This window comes from Sinocyclocheilus anshuiensis, unplaced genomic scaffold (genome assembly GCF_001515605.1).
Source record: "Sinocyclocheilus anshuiensis isolate Anshui unplaced genomic scaffold, SAMN03320099.WGS_v1.1 scaffold4328, whole genome shotgun sequence".
Taxonomy (NCBI): Eukaryota; Metazoa; Chordata; class Actinopteri; order Cypriniformes; family Cyprinidae; genus Sinocyclocheilus; species Sinocyclocheilus anshuiensis.
Window position 1 is genome coordinate 25,657 of NW_015550039.1, and position 18,252 is coordinate 43,908.

Sequence of the window (18,252 nt, forward strand, 5' to 3'; positions counted from 1 at the left end):
GTTTTTTTATTTGATGTATTATTATAGATTCAACATGACTGATAAAATTGGTGATGCATCAAGTGCCTCTGAAATTATTCTATTCTTGTTTTGAAATTAAAACAATTTCTAAACTAAAAACATACAAATAATTTTCGTAAAATGAAAAAAAATAAACTTTAACTGAAATAAAACAACTGATTTTACTTCAGCTAGTTGCCAAGACAGCATTTTTTCTTTTTTATTTAGTTTAACTTGATGTACTAAATAACTAAAACTGAAATAAAAACTATATCGATACTTTTTTTTTAAAACAACAAAATTGCTAAAACTAACTAAAAGTACAAAAATAAAAAATAATTCAAAATAGAAATAAAACTGATATTATCTCAGAAATACAAAAAAAAACACTGCATTAGAGGCTAACTTTCAACATCATTTTTGATGCATAAATTCTAATGCATCAGTGGTGTGATTATTTCTCTTATTTGAGTCTCCTCACAGACTAACGTGTGTGTGTGTGTGTGTGTGTGTGTGTGTGTGTGTGTCTGTCAGTGGCGCTGTTGACAGACTGTCTGAGGAATAAAACTCTGGCCAAGTTCTTCAGGGATCGGCAGGCGTCGCTCAAGCGCTCTCTTCCGTTGGGTTCTTACCTGCTCAAACCAGTTCAGAGGATCCTCAAATATCACCTGCTGCTTCAGGTGCGACCACTGAACATCTGACAAAACCACTCAGAAATACTTAGAAATGTATGAAAGCTAATGTGTGAGAGAGAGCAAAAATGATCTTTTATAATACATTATAATGACTTCTGTAATGTAAACATTCAGCGGGAAATGATGTTGGATGGGACTTTTTTTTTGTTCATGATTATTAGTTAATATAATTTTCCTGCCTACATAGTCCTGTGTACCAGGGGTGTTATAGTTCAATGAAACCATAAAACCAATCAATTTATCAATAAATAGTCGCACATACATACATACACACACATTTTGTTACTGACTGAAATGCAATAAAATATAAAACGACATAATTTTATTTCACCTGTTTTCCAAAGCAGCATTTTCCATTTTTATTTAGTTTAACTTAATGTACTAAAATAATTGACTCAAAACATAAAACTGTATTGACAATAATCTAAAAAAAATCGAATAAAAATGAGAAATGCGCGACAAAGTTACCAGAATTTTAATTGCATTTAAATTGGAAATGAAAAATATAAAAATGAGAAAAATTCAAAAGCATCTCAGTGGCACTAAAGTAACACTGCTGGAGATTTTAAGTTAATATTTCAACAACTTAACACCACATTCACATGTTTAATTAGTCTCTGATCACATGACATGCAGCTAAACACATAACGTTTCATTTTATTAGTGTGTATTTTATTTGTAATTATTTCTCTATTTTAATTTGAAATTTTTACGATTTAATTAATTATTAGCTTTTTATCAACCCAAAAACCCCAGTTTGGGAAATTCTGCTCTATAGCAACACAGTGATGAATTGTGCAAAATAGATTTTGATTGCACGATCAAATCAGTTTACGTAGTTCTAAAATCTTGGTTATTCCTCATATCATCATCTTCAGATGGAGATGAACAGCAGGGTTTTTTCTAAATATCGTGCAGTGTGTTGCTCTGGTGTTGACAGACAGAGTCAGTGACTGTGGTTTTGCTTTTCTGAAGGAAATCGCTAAGCACTTCGACCCTGAGGAGGACGGGTACGATGTGGTGATCGAGGCCATAGACAGCATGACCGGAGTCGCCTGGTACATCAACGACATGAAGAGAAAACACGAGCACGCCGTGAGACTTCAGGTCTGGAGCCACTGTCTGTATTACCATCAGAACACTGCAGGACCAGATATCAGAACGCAGGCAATTCATCAAACAGGGTTATTAGAGTTAACTACAATTATTTTATTTTTTTAAATGTACTCAAAATTAATGAATTAAATATATATTTTTTAAACTATATAAACGTTTTTTTTTTTTTTTTACAACCAAACTATGTTACAGACTTTTCATTAAGACCCTAAAGAATCATATCAACTTGTGGAAAATGGGCGTCGGATGACCCCTTTAATACAAATGGCTAAAACACAACAAATTTGACTAAAATTAAAACGAAAATGAAAAAATATTAAAATTAAAAACAAATTCAAAATGTTAATAAAAACTATAATAATATCTCAATTACTGTAAGGCAAGCTTATTTATATAGCACATTTCGTACACAATGGTAATTCAAAGTGCTTTATATAAAAGAAAGTAAAATAATAATTTAAAAAAAAATCTAATATTGTAATATCTCAATTATTGTAATAATATCGCAAAAAACTTTTTCTTGTAGTTGCCAAGTCAACATTTCTCATTTTTATTTAGTTAAATGTGATTTACTAAAATAACTAAAAGTAAAACAGAAACAAAAATGAATAAAAACTATGTAGGCATAAAAAAACTTAAAAATAGCAAAAAACTTTTTTAACTAAAACTTTGACTAAAATTAAAATGAAATCTGAAAAATATCAACTAACTCAAATATATTATTAAAAACTATAATAGTATCTCAGTGATACTAAAATAACACTATGAAATGAACAAATGTTTTATTTCTTCTCCTCTCACAGTGGTATGTTAATGGCTGATGTTGTTTATCATGCACTCATAACACATTAATGGATGGAATATGACTGTATCCAGTTTCTGATGTTAATGAGCGTCATGCAAATACATTATCATACTCTTTGATTAATTCTAATCTGAAGTCCTGACTCATGAGCTGGAGGATCTGTTCATTAATGGATCTGGGGCAGCACATGCTGTACGCATGCTTAACGATCACTGATTCATGATTCAATTACTGCACACGATCAGCCAACAACTGACACCAACCTCTTCTATTCTATTCTATTCTGTCCTATCCTATATTTATTCTATCCTAACCTATTTTTATTCTATCCTATGCTTTTCTATTCTATTCTATCCCGTTCTGTTTTATTCTATTCTATCCAATTCTATTCTGTTCTGTTCTATTCTATGCTATTTTATTCTATTCTATTCTATCTTGTTCTGTTCTATTCTAACATATCTATGCTATGCTATTCTATCCTGTTCTGTTCTTTTTTTATTATTTTCTATTCTATCCTATTTTACTCTGTCCTGTTCTGTTCTATCCTGCTCTATTCTATCCCATTCTATTCTGTCCTATTTTATTCTATTCTATCCTATCCTATTCTACGCTATTCTATTTGATTCTATTCTATCATATCCTGTTCTGTTCTATTCTATTCTGACATACCTATGCTAATCTATTCTATCCTCTTCTATTCTGTTTTATGATATTCTATTCTATTCTTACCTGTTCCATTCTGATTTATTTTATGCTATTCTATCCAATCCTATCCTATGCCATTCTACCCTGTTCCATTCTGTTTTGTTCTATTCTATCCTATTCTGTTCTGTCCTACCCTAATTTATTCTATTCTGTTCTATTATATACAATTCTGTTCTATCCTGTTCTGTTCTATTCTAACATACCTATGCTAATCTATTCTATCCTCTTCTGTTCTGTTTTATGCTATTCTATTCTATTCTATTCTTACCTGTTCCATTCTGATTTATTTTTATGCTATTCTTTTCTATCCAATCCTATCCTGTGCCATTCTATCCTGTTCCATTCTGTTTTGTTCTATTCTATCCTATTCTGTTCTGTCCTACCCTAATTTATTATATTCTGTTCTATTCTATACAATTCTGTTCTATCCTGTTCTGTTCTATTCTAACATACCTATGCTAATCTATTCTATCCTCTTCTGTTCTGTTTTATGCTATTCTATTCTATTCCATTCTTACCTGTTCAATTCTGATTTATTTTGTTCTATTCTATCCTATCCTATTCTGTTCTGTTCTATTTTATTCTGTTCTATTGTGCATGCAGGAGATCCAGTCTCTGCTCATAAACTGGAAGGGTCCGGATCTGACCACATACGGTGAGCTGGTTCTGGAAGGAACGTTTCACGTCCACCGCGCTAAAAACGAGAGAACCCTCTTCCTGTTCGATAAGATGCTGCTCATCACCAAGAAACGAGGGGAACATTACGTCTACAAGACTCACATCTCGGTATAGGATGTTATTCATTCTGAGACAGCATCTGTTATTTAGACCAGGGACTCCTAAACCTTTTTATGAGCCAAAACACTTTGACATAAAATATTCTCTTGAAGTCTCCCTGAGATTTAAAGTTAACATTTCAATGATGCAACAACACGTTCACATTCACAGTTCACGGCTGGTTAATGCTCACATGACATGCAGGAAAACAAAATATTTTATTATTTTATTAAGTGTGTTTTTTTAATTTGTTTATTTTAAATTTATTTATTTGTTTCTATTTTACATTTTTATTATTTTATTCATTTTTAGTAAAAAAAAATGTTTTAAATTATTTATTAATTTCCTTTTTTACATTTTTTATTGTTTTATTCATGTTTTATCAATAAAAGTATTCAATAAAAAGTATTAAACTTTTTTATTTTAAAAGTCATATTTTATTTCATTTTACATTTATATTACATTATTATTTTTATTTATGATGAATGATTAGCTTTTCATCAATTCATGTACCCCCTGAGTTTCCTTAACAAACCCCAGTTTGAGAGCCTGATTTAGACCATTATCTCCTTTCATTCTCAGATATTGTCAGATATATCCTCATCTGGACAAAAGCTTTTCCTACTATTATCGTTTTTTTGTTTTTTTTGTAAAAATAATATCTGATTGAGCTTTATACAGAGCCATTCTACCATCTAGTAAGTTAAACAACAGAAGATTTGAATTCAGAAAAACATGTTGTTTGTGCTGTTTTCTTGTGTTCAGTGTTCCACACTGATGCTGATAGAAAGTGCCAAAGATTCTCTGCGCTTCAGCGTGACGCATTACAAGCACCCCAAGCAGCCGCACACGGTTCAGGTAAGTTTGAGATCACGGCCCACAAATCACCCGTTCAAGCTGTTCATTGTGTTTGCTTTAATCATATGTCATTGTGTTTCTCAGGCCAGAACGGTGGAAGAGAAGAAACTGTGGGCTCATCACATAAAGAGACTCATTCTGGAGAACCATCACGCCATTATCCCGCAGAAAGTACGTACAGTAACCGGTCCACAAATGTCTGTCTGAATCAGTGATACTGTAATAAACATGATCTGTTATTTAGACCAGGGATTCCTAAACGTTTTCATCCGCCAAACCCCTTTTAACTTATTTAAACTTAATATTTCAGTGATTTAATGACACATTCACAGTTCTGTGATAGTTGTTAATACTCAAATGGCATGCAATGAAACAATTAAAATACTTTTTTATTAAGTGTTTTGTTTTTATTTAAAAATGTTATTTATTTTCATTTGTCATTTGTTTCATTTTGATTGTTTTTTATTATTTATTTAAATTTTACATTTGTATTTCATTCTAGTTGTTTATTTTGATTGTAAAATGGAAATAGCTTTAAAATAAAAACATTTTTACCATTTTATTCATTTGAGTAACTGTTTAATTTAGTTGTTTTTTTTTGTTGAAAATTATTTATTTTCATTTGACTTATTTTATTCATTTTTGTCATTGTTATCATTGTTTTATCATTTTTATTTTGGTTGTTTTTATTTTAAAATTGTTTATTTTCATTTTATATTTCTATTGTTTTCATTTTTAGTGTTTTATTTTGATTGTGAAATGAAAGTATTTTTAAAATATAGACATTTTATTAATTTTTAGTAAGCGTTTAATTTATATTGTTTTTATTTTAAAAAAATTTTTCATTTTACATATTTTATTATTTAATTCTTTTTTTAATAATAATTTTATTTGTTTTTATTTTTAAATTATTTATTTACATTTTACATTTCTATTGTTTTCATTTTTAGTGTTTTATTTTGATTGTAAAATAAACATGAAATTAAAAATACATTTTTACTTTTTAACATTTTTTAAATATTTTTTATTATTTTTAGTGTTTTTTTTATGATTTTTTTCCCCATTTTCCATTTTTATTATTTTATTCATTTTTAGTGTTTTGTTTTTGTTTTAAAATATTCATTCTCAATTAACATTTTTATTATTCATTTTTTCATTATTTTATTTATTCATTTAATTCATTTTTATTAATTTCATGTATTATTTTTATACTGCAGAAAATACGGTCTACTTTAAAACATGAATGTTTCTCTCAATCAGCAATTTTGTAATAAACATTTGCCATGTTAATTGCTTTCAGGCCAAAGACGCAATCCTGGACATGGACTCGACATGTAAGTTGTGTTTAGATTGATTTTCAAACAAGGTGCTTCAGTGAATGACTTGTTTTTGTAGCAAAATGACTTTTGAAACACTAGAACTCTGTTTCAGAACCTGCTGTTCTATTGTTTCTTCTCTGTCCAGGTCCAGTGAAGTACCGCTACAGTCCGGACAGACTGAAGAAAGCGGCGTCCTGTCAAAATGAAGATTTCTCCGGTGTGTTAAAGGAACGGAGACGCTCTGGTGTGTGAAGCGGCCTCTTCACTCGTAGAAATGAAAGCTCAAACTAAATTTCCACTGTATAATTGTTTATGTTCTTTGACAGAACCGGCTAAACGAACTGTACGAAGCACTAAAGGTAACGTCTTTATCTTGTTGCTTTCTAGTTTATTCAGTGGGACACAAAAGTCTGAGACCGGATCACATTTAAACTTGGAAACATGCAGAAAGTTATAATGTTTTCGAAACATTTAAAACACAAAATTCTGACAAAATTAAGCTGAAATATATAATATAATGCGCTATTTCTCAACAGCTAGTAAATGAGTGTCACTGATCTTGTGATTCTGTATTCAGACAGTCAGATTTTCTTGCTTTCATTGAATTTTAAGATGCTCAAATCATGCTGGAGAACATGTTCATCAGGATTTGTTCATGTTCATGCTGCTGTCATTAAAGCAAAATGGATGCACAAAACAAAAATGCATTTCAGTTTTATCATGATAATGAAGTTTCTGACCTGCTGTATTAGCAAATATATTAATTTAGCAAAATAATTTAATCAATTTTAATTTTTTAAAATAATTGTAATAATATTTGTATTAACTTTAACACATTAAAACACAACAATCAATATAAAATAAATAATAAAATAATATTCTAATTATTGTACTGATGATTATTATAACAATTTTATACATAAATTATATATGAAGTTTTCTACACACACACACACACACATATATATATATATATCTTCTTGCTGTATTAGCAAATATGTGCATTTTTAAAAAGAAATTTAAATATTCATTTAAATAATATTTTATGAATATATATATAGTTTTTATAAAAATGCATATACGTATATTGCAAAATGCATATTTATATATATGCATATGCATTTTGCAATATACGTACAGTATATGCATTTCATAAAATAAATGCAGAACAAAATAAATGCAAAAAATGTATAGGATTTGGTCTTTATTCTCTTTATGTAGTCTTGATTGACTGACTGATTAAAGAAGCACTGTTAAACTAAAGATCAGAGATACCCCTGATCAAATCGCTGTCATCTTGGGCTCACGGCAGGTGCGTGCTGTTTGTTTCCGCTCATGTGGGAGACACGTGTCCCGTATGTTCTGCGCTCCCTCAGCCCGCTTTAGCATCAAAGCCACATCGACTCGACGCGTCCCTCCTGTGTCAGATCAAAGGCCGCAGCCCCGATCCTCCGCCCGCACACATGGTGCTAATTATGGAGCCCATCGGCCGCAGGCTTTGTCATGCGCCAGTTCCTTTCAGTCCACAAACCTGTTTTTGGCTCGCTGTCAGCACAAGTGCATTATGCATTCTGATTGGCAGAAAATTAAGAGAAAAGCCAAGCCGTTCCATCTATTCTCTCTTTCTCTCTCACACACTCTGTCTTGCCGTTTTATCACCTTTCAAATTAAGTTTCCAACCACGGCTTTTCCTGTTCCTGTCTTGGAAATCAGCAGGGAGTGTCCAAGCTCTCTCAAGTAGCTCCATGCATCCTTATAGCATGCATTTCATTGCCAGTTGATTTAATTATCTTTGCATGGACCTGGCAGAGCACACACATTTATAATACCGTGTTATGTGTTAATTTTTTTTGTAATAATATTTGTATTAACTTTAACACATTAAAACACAACAATCAATATAAAATAAATAATAAAATAATATTCTAATTATTGTACTGATGATTATTATAACAATTTTATACATAAATTATATATGAAGTTTTCTACACACACACACACACACATATATATATATATATATCTTCTTGCTGTATTAGCAAATATGTGCATTTTTAAAAAGAAATTTAAATATTCATTTAAATAATATTTTATGAACTTCAACAAATGAAAACAGCAACAATAAATAATAAAATAAAATATAATGATAATAATGATGCAATAATTATATACATAAATTTTATATATACTTTTCCTGTTCCTGTCTTGGAAATCAGCAGGGAGTGTCCAAGCTCTCTCAAGTAGCTCCATGCATCCTTATAGCATGCATTTCATTGCCAGTTGATTTAATTATCTTTGCATGGACCTGGCAGAGCACACACATTTATAATACCGTGTTATGTGCAACCAGAATATAAAAATGCATCATGTCTGCAAAATGAAATCCAAGTTTCGTTCTAATTTTGGGGTGCTGATTTTAAAAAGTGCTGTTTTGTTGTAGCATGTCAGACTTATTCACAAAATATGGTGCTTTTTGTTGCATTTTTGCTTTTGACAACCACTTTTGCAGTGAAGAAGTCTTGTATTAATCTTTAATCAACAGAAAAACACCACAAACACATGATTCCTATATTTATCTGAGCCAGATTACAATGATTTAATCAAGTCTCAGCCCGTTTTCACATTATTTTATGCCTAATCATGATTTTTTTTTTGCACATTGCAAATTAAATAATATATTTCGAATACTACTTTTTGACTGCTTTTGTTATTTTGATAAGTGCATTAAAGCTGATATATTTATTAGACTAATCTGCCTTCAGATCATTTTGAACTCTGCATCGTCAAATTACCAAACACCAGGACTTAAAAATCACATTTGAAATGCATCTGAAGATAACCTGTTGCTAAATTGTTATATTAATAACATTTAATTTATCTTTGTCTTTGCATCATCTTAATCATCCATGGACGTCACACAGGCACGCTTAAGGTAAGATTTCCACATTCACTCTCCATTGCAAGCTTTTCACATTAAGTAAAGTAAAAGAAACGGCTTAAACTTACATTAACATTTATGCATTTAGCAGACGCTTTTATCCAAAAAGAGGAACAAAAGCAATTAGTCAAATGCATTTAAAGTACACTGAATCACATTCATAAGAAAAAATGTTGTGCATTTATTTCATAAATGCTATTCCAAACTAAATGCATGCAAAATCTTTATTGTCTATCCTCATGTGGTAGAAAACTGTCTTTAGACAAAGGCTCAACAAACAATGCAAAACAACAATTCAGCAACAATTATAAACAAAAATGTTGCATAGAACCAACACAACTCTTGAAAACCTATAGAATTAATCTAAAATTTAAAATGCTAGAAAAGGTGCCAGTTTTGTTATATAAATTCGCTTTTTCATAAACGCCCATTGACATCCCATGACTTTTCTATGGCGTTCAGCATGCAGACAGCGAAGGTACTCTATTAGTGGATAAAGACCATCTTTCCATACTGCCCACAACCGTGAGCTCAAACCCAGAACTCAAGACTGCGGTACCTGGAATGATTCAGAACGGACAAGATCATGAATCCAGCACAGGCTCGCTGGATGACAGTAGGCTTGAAGAGAAAGCAAGGAGAGCAGAGGACAGAATAGGAGGAGATAATGGAGAAGAGGAAGATCTGATGGGAGTCGAGCAGGTAGCAGACTTTGCCAGTTCAGTGTTGGCCGCCATCTCCTGCTGGCATCATAGGGCTAAGGCTTTGCTTTTCGATCAGATCACCACGGTGAGGGTCACCTATCGCTTTCTGTTTCACGTCCATAACCTGGTGGCCGCCTCAGTGCAATCTGTCAATCACATCCCATCTGCTGCATGCTGAGACCGATTTCTGCTTTTGCACCCACAGATCTGATGCTCGAATGCTGTTGATGTGAAGTTGCATGAATCATTGCATGGACATAACTGCATGCATGGCCACTAATCACACATAAACACATTTCTCAATGGACACTTGACCTACAAATTGAATGCCATGTTCAATATCTGATTTTCAAAACATTTATCACTGATTCTCTGGGAGTTCGGACAAAACAGGCAATAGGTCTGATGGCATTTTTCTACCTAAATGCATGTTTCTGCATCACTCAATTTGTCAATTCTGTCTGATACAGAAATTAATGTGTCAGATGATTATTTTTATATTGTCAAATCTTCCATTAAACTTCAAAGAATATGTAATCACAGGTACCTAAAATTATCAAAATAAACTCACCATAAACTCACATCAGGTGAACCACAGGGTTTTATGGGTTCAACGTGGAAAGGTTATTTTCTAACCTAATGGCTGATGTTGTTTCTCCCATGTCTCAAGAATCAGTGTTATATTTCATGCCAGATGCGTCAATGTGCAAAGATTGTAATGCACATATGATGGGGAATTTACAGCATGTTGTGGTAACTAAGATTACTAAGATCCAATGCATAATAACGTTGGGTGTCTCAAAGTGTTTTTGCACTTGGAGCCACAGTGAGATTTTTTTGATTGAAGCTCGACTTCAAAGGGAAATTTAACTGTCAAATTTTAGGGGTGGAGGTCGAATGGCTTGTCTTCCGTAATTAAATTAAACAAAGGTTCCGGTTTCATTGTGTTTTGTTTGATGGCACACAAAAGCAATTTCAGAAGGTCAGTTGTCTGTGGAAAAGCATTGAAATGCATTGATGCTTTCAAATGAATTGCAGATGTTTATGAAAGGTTGAAATATCACTAGAGTGATATTTGACAGATGGCGACTATGAATGCTGTCATTCAGTAGAACATTTACATCTGTTAAATTCCTGTAATTTTCTGTGTTGTGTCCTTAGGACAGAGAAGGTTGTTGGGAAAATTGGCCAATAAACAAAAGCAGCCAAATACCCACTAAAGAAAAGCCTGATGATACGAGTAAAAGTTTGACTCTCTTTGAACAGGTAACGTCATATATTGAGAACCTCAAAATGGATCTTTCTGTCTAGTAAACCTACAGTAGACAGAAAGTGCTGATAATATTCAAACTATACGCTGCTTTCATTGTCAATGACTAATGTTTGAATTAAAATGAGCATTTGAATGTCTATGAGGCCCAAAAAAGCTGTCTGGGTAGACATTGTGTAAAGCCACTATTGTACATTCATATTGAAATATCTTTCCTTTCTAATCTCTTCTAATTGCTATAATATGTTGTGTATGACTGATGTTGGGTTCAAAAAATACAAGGCAGATATACTCTTGTCAAATGGCTAAACCTTCACCTTTATGCATATTGTTGCCACACATACACATGTTGTCTTAGTTAGTGAGTCTATGGTTGCTTCTGGAAATACTGTGGGAATTGTTTTCTCAGCATTCACTATTGATAATTGGCTAATGATAAAAAAGGCGAGGGGGGGGGGGGGTTACAAGGATTTGTTGGAAATATAAATTGCAGCTGTATTTCAAAGCTAGATAAATTGCACTTGTTTCATGCTGGTCATAATGGAGATATTGGAGATTGAATTAAGTTATCTTCACATCCTCTTTTCTTATCCTCTTCATAGCATCCTGTAGCAATAACTCACTTCATTCTGTCCACTTTCTAGAGCTCAACTGGGGAACGCAGTTCACAGAAGGTCTTTTCTTCTCTCAGAGAGTCAGAGGAGACAGGGGTGAACCAATCAGATAATTATCCCAAAATGTGTGGGACAATAATGGCAGGATGCCACACTGATCCAGAGATAGTAGACTTCAATAATGGAGGACGAGAAATCGGAGATAATGTTGAGGACAGTGTGGATTTCTCATCTCCTGCTGGACTAGAAGAGCACCAAAAGGAAGGGACTTCATCCAGCAGGAACCTCTCAGAAGATGTGCAGAACATGGAGGTAGATGTGGACGTTGAAGCACCTGGTGGCCTCTTGTCTTCATCCATACTGGACAAGGTAAGCGATATCTCAGAGCGATGTGCCAGCAGCCTCTCTCGAAGAAGTAGTCTAGGAGTCGAAGCGTCTTTTGACTTGGGCTGCCCGTCTTCTCTGTCGGAAAGTAGAAGAAGCAGTTTGCTCAGCAGTGGTGCTGAGCCCCACAAGAAAGACAAAGGCCTAGAGTTTAGACGGTCCACTCCAGAACCATTAACAGAGACCGTTCCCGACAGCCTGTCTATACCAGACCAAAGATCTCAAATGAAACAGGATACTCTTTCCAAAAAGGACCGATTGCTCATACATAAGATTCGACGGTACTACGAACATGCTGAGCACCAGGATGCCAGCTTTGCCGTCAAACGCAGAGAGAGCCTTTCATACATCCCTGCAGGCCTAGTCCGTAATCTGAGCCAACAACTTGATGACCTTGCAGACCAGGATTTGGCATTGCATAAGAGGGCGTCTTCCATCACAAGGCCAACTTTATGGTCTGTCTTTAATATATCAGGCTTGGGGGTTGACAAGAAAGCAAAGGATAGCTCTGATTTTGTGGTCCCTGCAAATGACAAAGAGTCCAAGCTTAGAGATCAAAGTGGGAATGAGGAATTCCAGCCTGCATCTGACATGGTTAAAGTGTGGCAAGTCATGGAAATGGAGATAACTGGGACTTCTGAACAACATCAGGACTCAGAGAATTCCCAAATGACTACACCTGGTGAAGAAAAGAAAGCAGAAACCAGTAAGGTGAGCTTGGATAGTGGACTTGGGGAACCTCTGGTAATATTGGAAGAATCCGATGAAAGCTCTACCTCACCCCCAATTAACAACGTCTTAGAAAAGGACAAGATGCAAGAGTTCCAGAGGCATCCAAACGAGGAACACAAGTTACAAGAGCAGCACAAGGTCAACCACCGTCCTCTACCAAAGATCATCTCCTTAAGGTCAGCCAGTGAGGATGAACTCATCCTTCAAGATATGGAGAAAAGGAAAAATAAGGTGTTCCAGTTGGCCAGGCACTACAGTCAGCGTATCAAAAACAACAAACCGGTAGTAAGGCAGAGGCCCAAGATCTTGGAGAACCATTTCGTGCCCAAGAACCTGTCTTCGGTCATGGAGGAGAGACCTCCAGGAAAAGAGAAAGGTGGGTGTAGTGTCTGAGTAGACACTTGCTAAGTTTAAGTGGTGTTCCTTCTGTCAATTTTTGTTTTGCAGACACTTTCTTATCCAAACTGACTGTTCACTTTTAGTTGAGGGACAATCTCCCAACTTGCAGTGTCTTGTCTGATGGCGTAGCTCAGTAGTTCCCAACCCTGGTCCTGGAGAACCCCCAACACTGCACGTTTTTCATGTCTCTTTTATCTGAGACATACATTTGAGGTCTTGGAGTCTTATTAGCTGATGAGTTGAATCAGGTGTGTTTGATTAGGGAGACGTCTAAAATGTGCAGTGTTGGGAGTCCTTCAGGACCAGGATTGGGAACCACTGGCTTTTTGGTTACCAATCTAGACCATTGGTATCCCACTTATTTGCTTAAAGGCGTGACACTAGAAATGGATCTTGTACATTCCTATCCATCAAATGCTCCATCGGAGCCATTTTTAGGTTGTGGATAGAGGTGGGAGATTGAAATCAAGCGGGAATACAATGAATTCCCAATGCACATGTACATTTGCCTGTGTGATGTTCTCATTGGTTAATGGATTGCTATATCAGAGTGTGTTGCAGTTAAAGTTGTGGTTGTATGATCATCATTTAGACAAACCCTTGGGTAATTCCTCTACCCCTGATGGTGTCCAAACATGTTCCTGGAGGGACACTATCCTACAGAGTTTAGCTCCAACCCTACTTAAATGAAAGAATTAATAAATGAAGTGCCGGGAAGTAACCCAAGGGTAACCCATACTCGGAATTTGTTCTTTGCATTTAAATCATCCAAGTTATTAGGAGCAGTGAGTAGTGAACACACACATACACACCTTGAACACACACCCGAAGCAGTGGGCAGCTATTTTTGCTGTGGCGCCCGGGGAGCAATTGGGGGTTTGGTGCCTTGTTCAAGGGCACCTCAGTCATGGGTATTTAAGGGGGAAGAGAGAGCTGTTGATTCACTCCCCCAACCTACATTTCCTGCCGGTCTTGAGAATCGAACCTCGAAATCGAGCCTGTATTGAGAATCAAACCTGCAACCTTCGGTTTACAAGTCAGACTCACTAATCATTAGGACACAACTGCCACCCACACCTGAACCTGAATCAAGGTCTTCGTACTCACTAGAAAGTTCCAGGTAAGTGTGTTTAAGCTAGTTGGAGCGAAACTCTACTGACCCTCCAGGACCAGGATTGGACACCCTTGCTCTACATCCTTGCATCCCACCATCCCCTTTAGAAATCAGTGGATTTGCAGTGTTCTCTGGTAAATTCTATTGTAAAAGTACTTTTATTTGTCAAAAGCAGACTTTTAACCACAGCTCTTTTGTGCACAGGCATTCCTGACAAGCCACTGTTGCTGAACTTGAATGAGCAGGACCTTATCCCGGACTCTACGACTACTAGTCCACCTTCCAGCCTCTGTTCTCCTGGAAGTCCTCAGTTCCTCAATTGCAGATTATACGCTCAGAGACCACAAAGTCCTGTACAAACTGAGACCTTCCACTGGCCGGATGTCAAAGAGTTGCGTTCCAAATATAACAGCCAAAGGCAAGATGATGCATCCACTTCCCCTCGTCCGTTCCCAGTGAGTCGCAGTACTTCATTTTCAGAAAGAGCTTTGGAGACTGAATCGGAGAGATCCGGAGCATCGTGTTCATTGTCTTGTTCATCCCCTTTCTGCAATATCACAGTGCAGAGAACTACATCCATAGATTCTACATGTTCCAGCAAGACCATTGAAGGTGAAGGTTTGCCTTCGCTGTGTAGAGTTAATGCATTTGATTTCGGCTTGGGATCCACTAATGCACATGAGCAACTGGAGAGAGGTTGCGACGCTGGTCAAGATGAGAACAACCTCATTGTAGTAGAGAGGATCTGCAAGGCCAAGCATGAAGAGGATGATTTAGCAATGGTTTCACAATCTGAATTTGCAATGGCAAACAGTAAAGAGCACAACTTTAGTGAATGGATGGAAAAAGCCGAGAACAGTCAACATAGTTTGGTTAAAAACCTGCGGGATAAATTTCAGAACCTGAGTTCTTATACGTGAGACTTATAACGCAAACTTTTTTACTCTTAACACTCAGAACCTTAAAATATCTTACAGCTAGCATTCCTCTCTCCAAAATATGTCATTTGGCCATCTGTTTGAGAGGCTTAGTAAGTCTTACACAGGTTTGGTGTTCTGTGTTTTTGGAAAGAAAGCATGACTCTTCAATTCCAGTTATGAATTATCAGCAGATGTCGTACAAACCAACTGGAAAAGGGATGCCTATGGACCTCAGAGAATATATTTATGAAATTTGCATTTGTAAATATATGTATATTAGAGTTTTCCTGTGTATATTTCATTGAGATGTAAACATTTGTTAAAGGAGCTGACTGTGGTACTGTAAGTTTTTTGGTAATGTTTAGAAAAGTGGTTAAATACGTATTTTTCTTCCAGACATTTTGAAAAAAAAAAAACAATAAGGAAGAATATATAACAGGTCAGTGCATACTAAGTTACCAATGTGCCTATTTTTGTTAGAAATTTATTAGTACACACATATTTTCACATGTTTCCGGAAAAGCACTGCAATATTAAATGCAATGTTAGTTATTTTGATAGGCATTGCCTGATGTCTCTTCACTGTTTGTGTTCAAGCTCTGACCAGAGGAAAGAGGGTAATCTCATAAAGACGTCATTCCCCACTAATGAGGAGAAAACTGGAAATCATAATCAGATTAGGCTAATGAATGATAAACCGTGACAAAGACTGGTGTCATTTTTAATCTGGAATGTTTTCGGTTGGGTGTGTACAGTTTAAAATTGTCAAATAGTGCTCAGTTTGACTGAATGTTTGGTGTCAAATTAAAATGCTGCTCTTTTTTGACAACGTATTGTGCTGTCTTAATGTTGCTGATTTTTAATTGTTAAAGGTCAGATGTGATTCCAACTCATCTGAGAATTTGCTTTTTGAGCATTATGAGATAATTCAAGTTAAGGGATACGTCATTTGAGCAACATATAATGCACAGTCACGAAATGTGTTTTGGGTCACGTTTAATGGGATATATTATAAGCCATCTTATTTTTGGTTGTATTTTTCTGCTCATTGGTGGGGTTTATCTCCGGGCATGATGTCACTGTTATCTTGTATATTTAAACTTTTTTTATTTATTTGATTTGGTGTAAATATGATGCACAATACCTGTGTAAAAATGTCCAGTTCATATCCTATTTTTCTGATATACTACATTAAAAGAAACTTTCCATACTTTAAACATGATTTCCTTTGTCCTGCTTGCAGTGCTTCTGGCTTTGGTTTTTGTTTCTCTTTTTCTTTTCAGAAACCTTTATCAAAATGATTGCGCATGACTTGGGGGCGTATTACAGTTTAATTCGTTTCTGCACTTTTTAATCAGTCTTCAGGACATGGATATGATTAATGACTTGCATGGAAGGAGCTGAAAAGCAGCCTTAATATCGTCCTGAATTGCAGATCACCTTTTGAATGGATATATGGAGGCGTATACCTTTTTTTAAAGCAAGTAATGATTTAGCAGATGCTTTTATATACTTCCAGGCATTTATTACATTGACAATCCTCCTGGATCAACACACTAGTGGTTAACATTTTGGAATAATTACCTTTTTTGTTTTTGAAGTCAATTCTGCTCACCAAGGCTGCATTAATTTGATTAAAATTGTGAAATATTATTGCAATTTCAAATAACTGTCTTCTATATGAATATACCTTAAAATGTAAGTTATTTCTGTGATCAAAGCTGAATTTTCAGCATCGTTACTGTCACATGATCCTAAGAGATACAGTACTAGAATAGATTTGATAGAAACTACAATATGCATTCATTATACCTTTGCATATTTTCATAAATAATCGTGAAATTGTATAATTCATTATTAAGCATTTATTATTCAATATTTATAGGAATACATTTTTGCACAACCATCATAGAAAGTGTTGAGTTATTTGACATTAAGCAATTAGTTGAAAATATCTATATGATTTTTCATTAATACTGTAGGCCTAGTTAAAGACTAAAAAGAGTCTACAAAGGATCGTTTACATGTTGTTGTTGTTGATTGATGATGATGATGAAGATGAACTCCTCCCCTCCTGTTGAGCAGGTCTCAGGTTCTCAGTCTCTCGCTGAAGGTCTGACTGTACAGTCATGGAGAAGCAGAGCGACTAACCCGACCAGCTGACAGACAGACAGCTAACCAGCAGCGGTTTATCTGAGAGCTGAGGGAGTTGTGCTGGCGTCAGGATGGGCTGCGCGATCTCTGGATCCGGATTGACACCGAGAACAGCAGAGAGCAGACACACCGAGGACGAAGCTCCAGCGAGACTCACTCCGGATCACATCCAGCTCATCAGAGAGTCCTGGAAAGTCATCCAGGAGGACATCGCCAAAGTGGGAATAATCATGTTTGTCCGGTGTGAATTTTCTTGTGAATTATTGCATTTTACTCAACTCCGGTTTATTTGTAGAGCGCCTTTCGTAATACAATCATTTAAAACAGCTTTCCAGAAAATGCATGTTTCAGCTTATGTATTAAAGTGAGAACAAATTGTGTTGAATGTTTATAAGTGGTAGTGATATTTGATACCTGTTGATGTTTTGCATCAGATCAGCTCATTGACTAATATTTAACAATGTCTCGTCCAAACCGAACTAGAGTAGTACAGACCGGGCTTGTCACGCTTTTTACTTCATAGGCTTAGCTATATATATATTTTTTTTTTTTTTTTTTTTTTTTTTTTTTTTTTTTTTTTTTTAAAAAAAAAAAAAAAAAAAAAACTCTAGCTTTCTATTCTACTTGTTTTTCTTTGTTTGTGTATATATATATATATATATATATATATACACACACACACCTTGCTACGTGTACTGCGTTAGGCTAACCGAGACTTGTCATTTGCACTTATATATTGTTGCTCATT

At 35.0% G+C, this 18,252-nt stretch overlaps 2 protein-coding genes across 2 annotated transcripts in view; both read left to right on the top strand.

Moving 5' to 3' along the window:
• Positions 1-16,551, top strand: part of LOC107660984 (pleckstrin homology domain-containing family G member 3) — a 26,965-nt gene extending 10,414 nt beyond the window's left edge. Inside the window, exons 5-17 of the mRNA XM_016450420.1 lie at positions 535-680; positions 1,671-1,802; positions 3,925-4,107; positions 4,864-4,956; positions 5,041-5,127; positions 6,257-6,290; positions 6,421-6,519; positions 6,602-6,634; positions 9,197-9,207; positions 9,676-10,002; positions 11,079-11,183; positions 11,832-13,293; positions 14,635-16,551. Coding sequence (XP_016305906.1) covers positions 535-680; positions 1,671-1,802; positions 3,925-4,107; positions 4,864-4,956; positions 5,041-5,127; positions 6,257-6,290; positions 6,421-6,519; positions 6,602-6,634; positions 9,197-9,207; positions 9,676-10,002; positions 11,079-11,183; positions 11,832-13,293; positions 14,635-15,350 — 3,428 coding nt within the window. The 3' untranslated portion in view covers positions 15,351-16,551. The remainder of the gene's footprint in view (positions 1-534; positions 681-1,670; positions 1,803-3,924; positions 4,108-4,863; positions 4,957-5,040; positions 5,128-6,256; positions 6,291-6,420; positions 6,520-6,601; positions 6,635-9,196; positions 9,208-9,675; positions 10,003-11,078; positions 11,184-11,831; positions 13,294-14,634) is intronic.
• A 994-nt stretch (positions 16,552-17,545) lies between these two features.
• Positions 17,546-18,252, top strand: part of LOC107660983 (neuroglobin-like) — a 17,193-nt gene continuing 16,486 nt past the window's right edge. Inside the window, exon 1 of the mRNA XM_016450419.1 lies at positions 17,546-17,745. Within this exon, the coding sequence (XP_016305905.1) occupies positions 17,576-17,745 (170 nt within the window). The 5' untranslated portion in view covers positions 17,546-17,575. The remainder of the gene's footprint in view (positions 17,746-18,252) is intronic.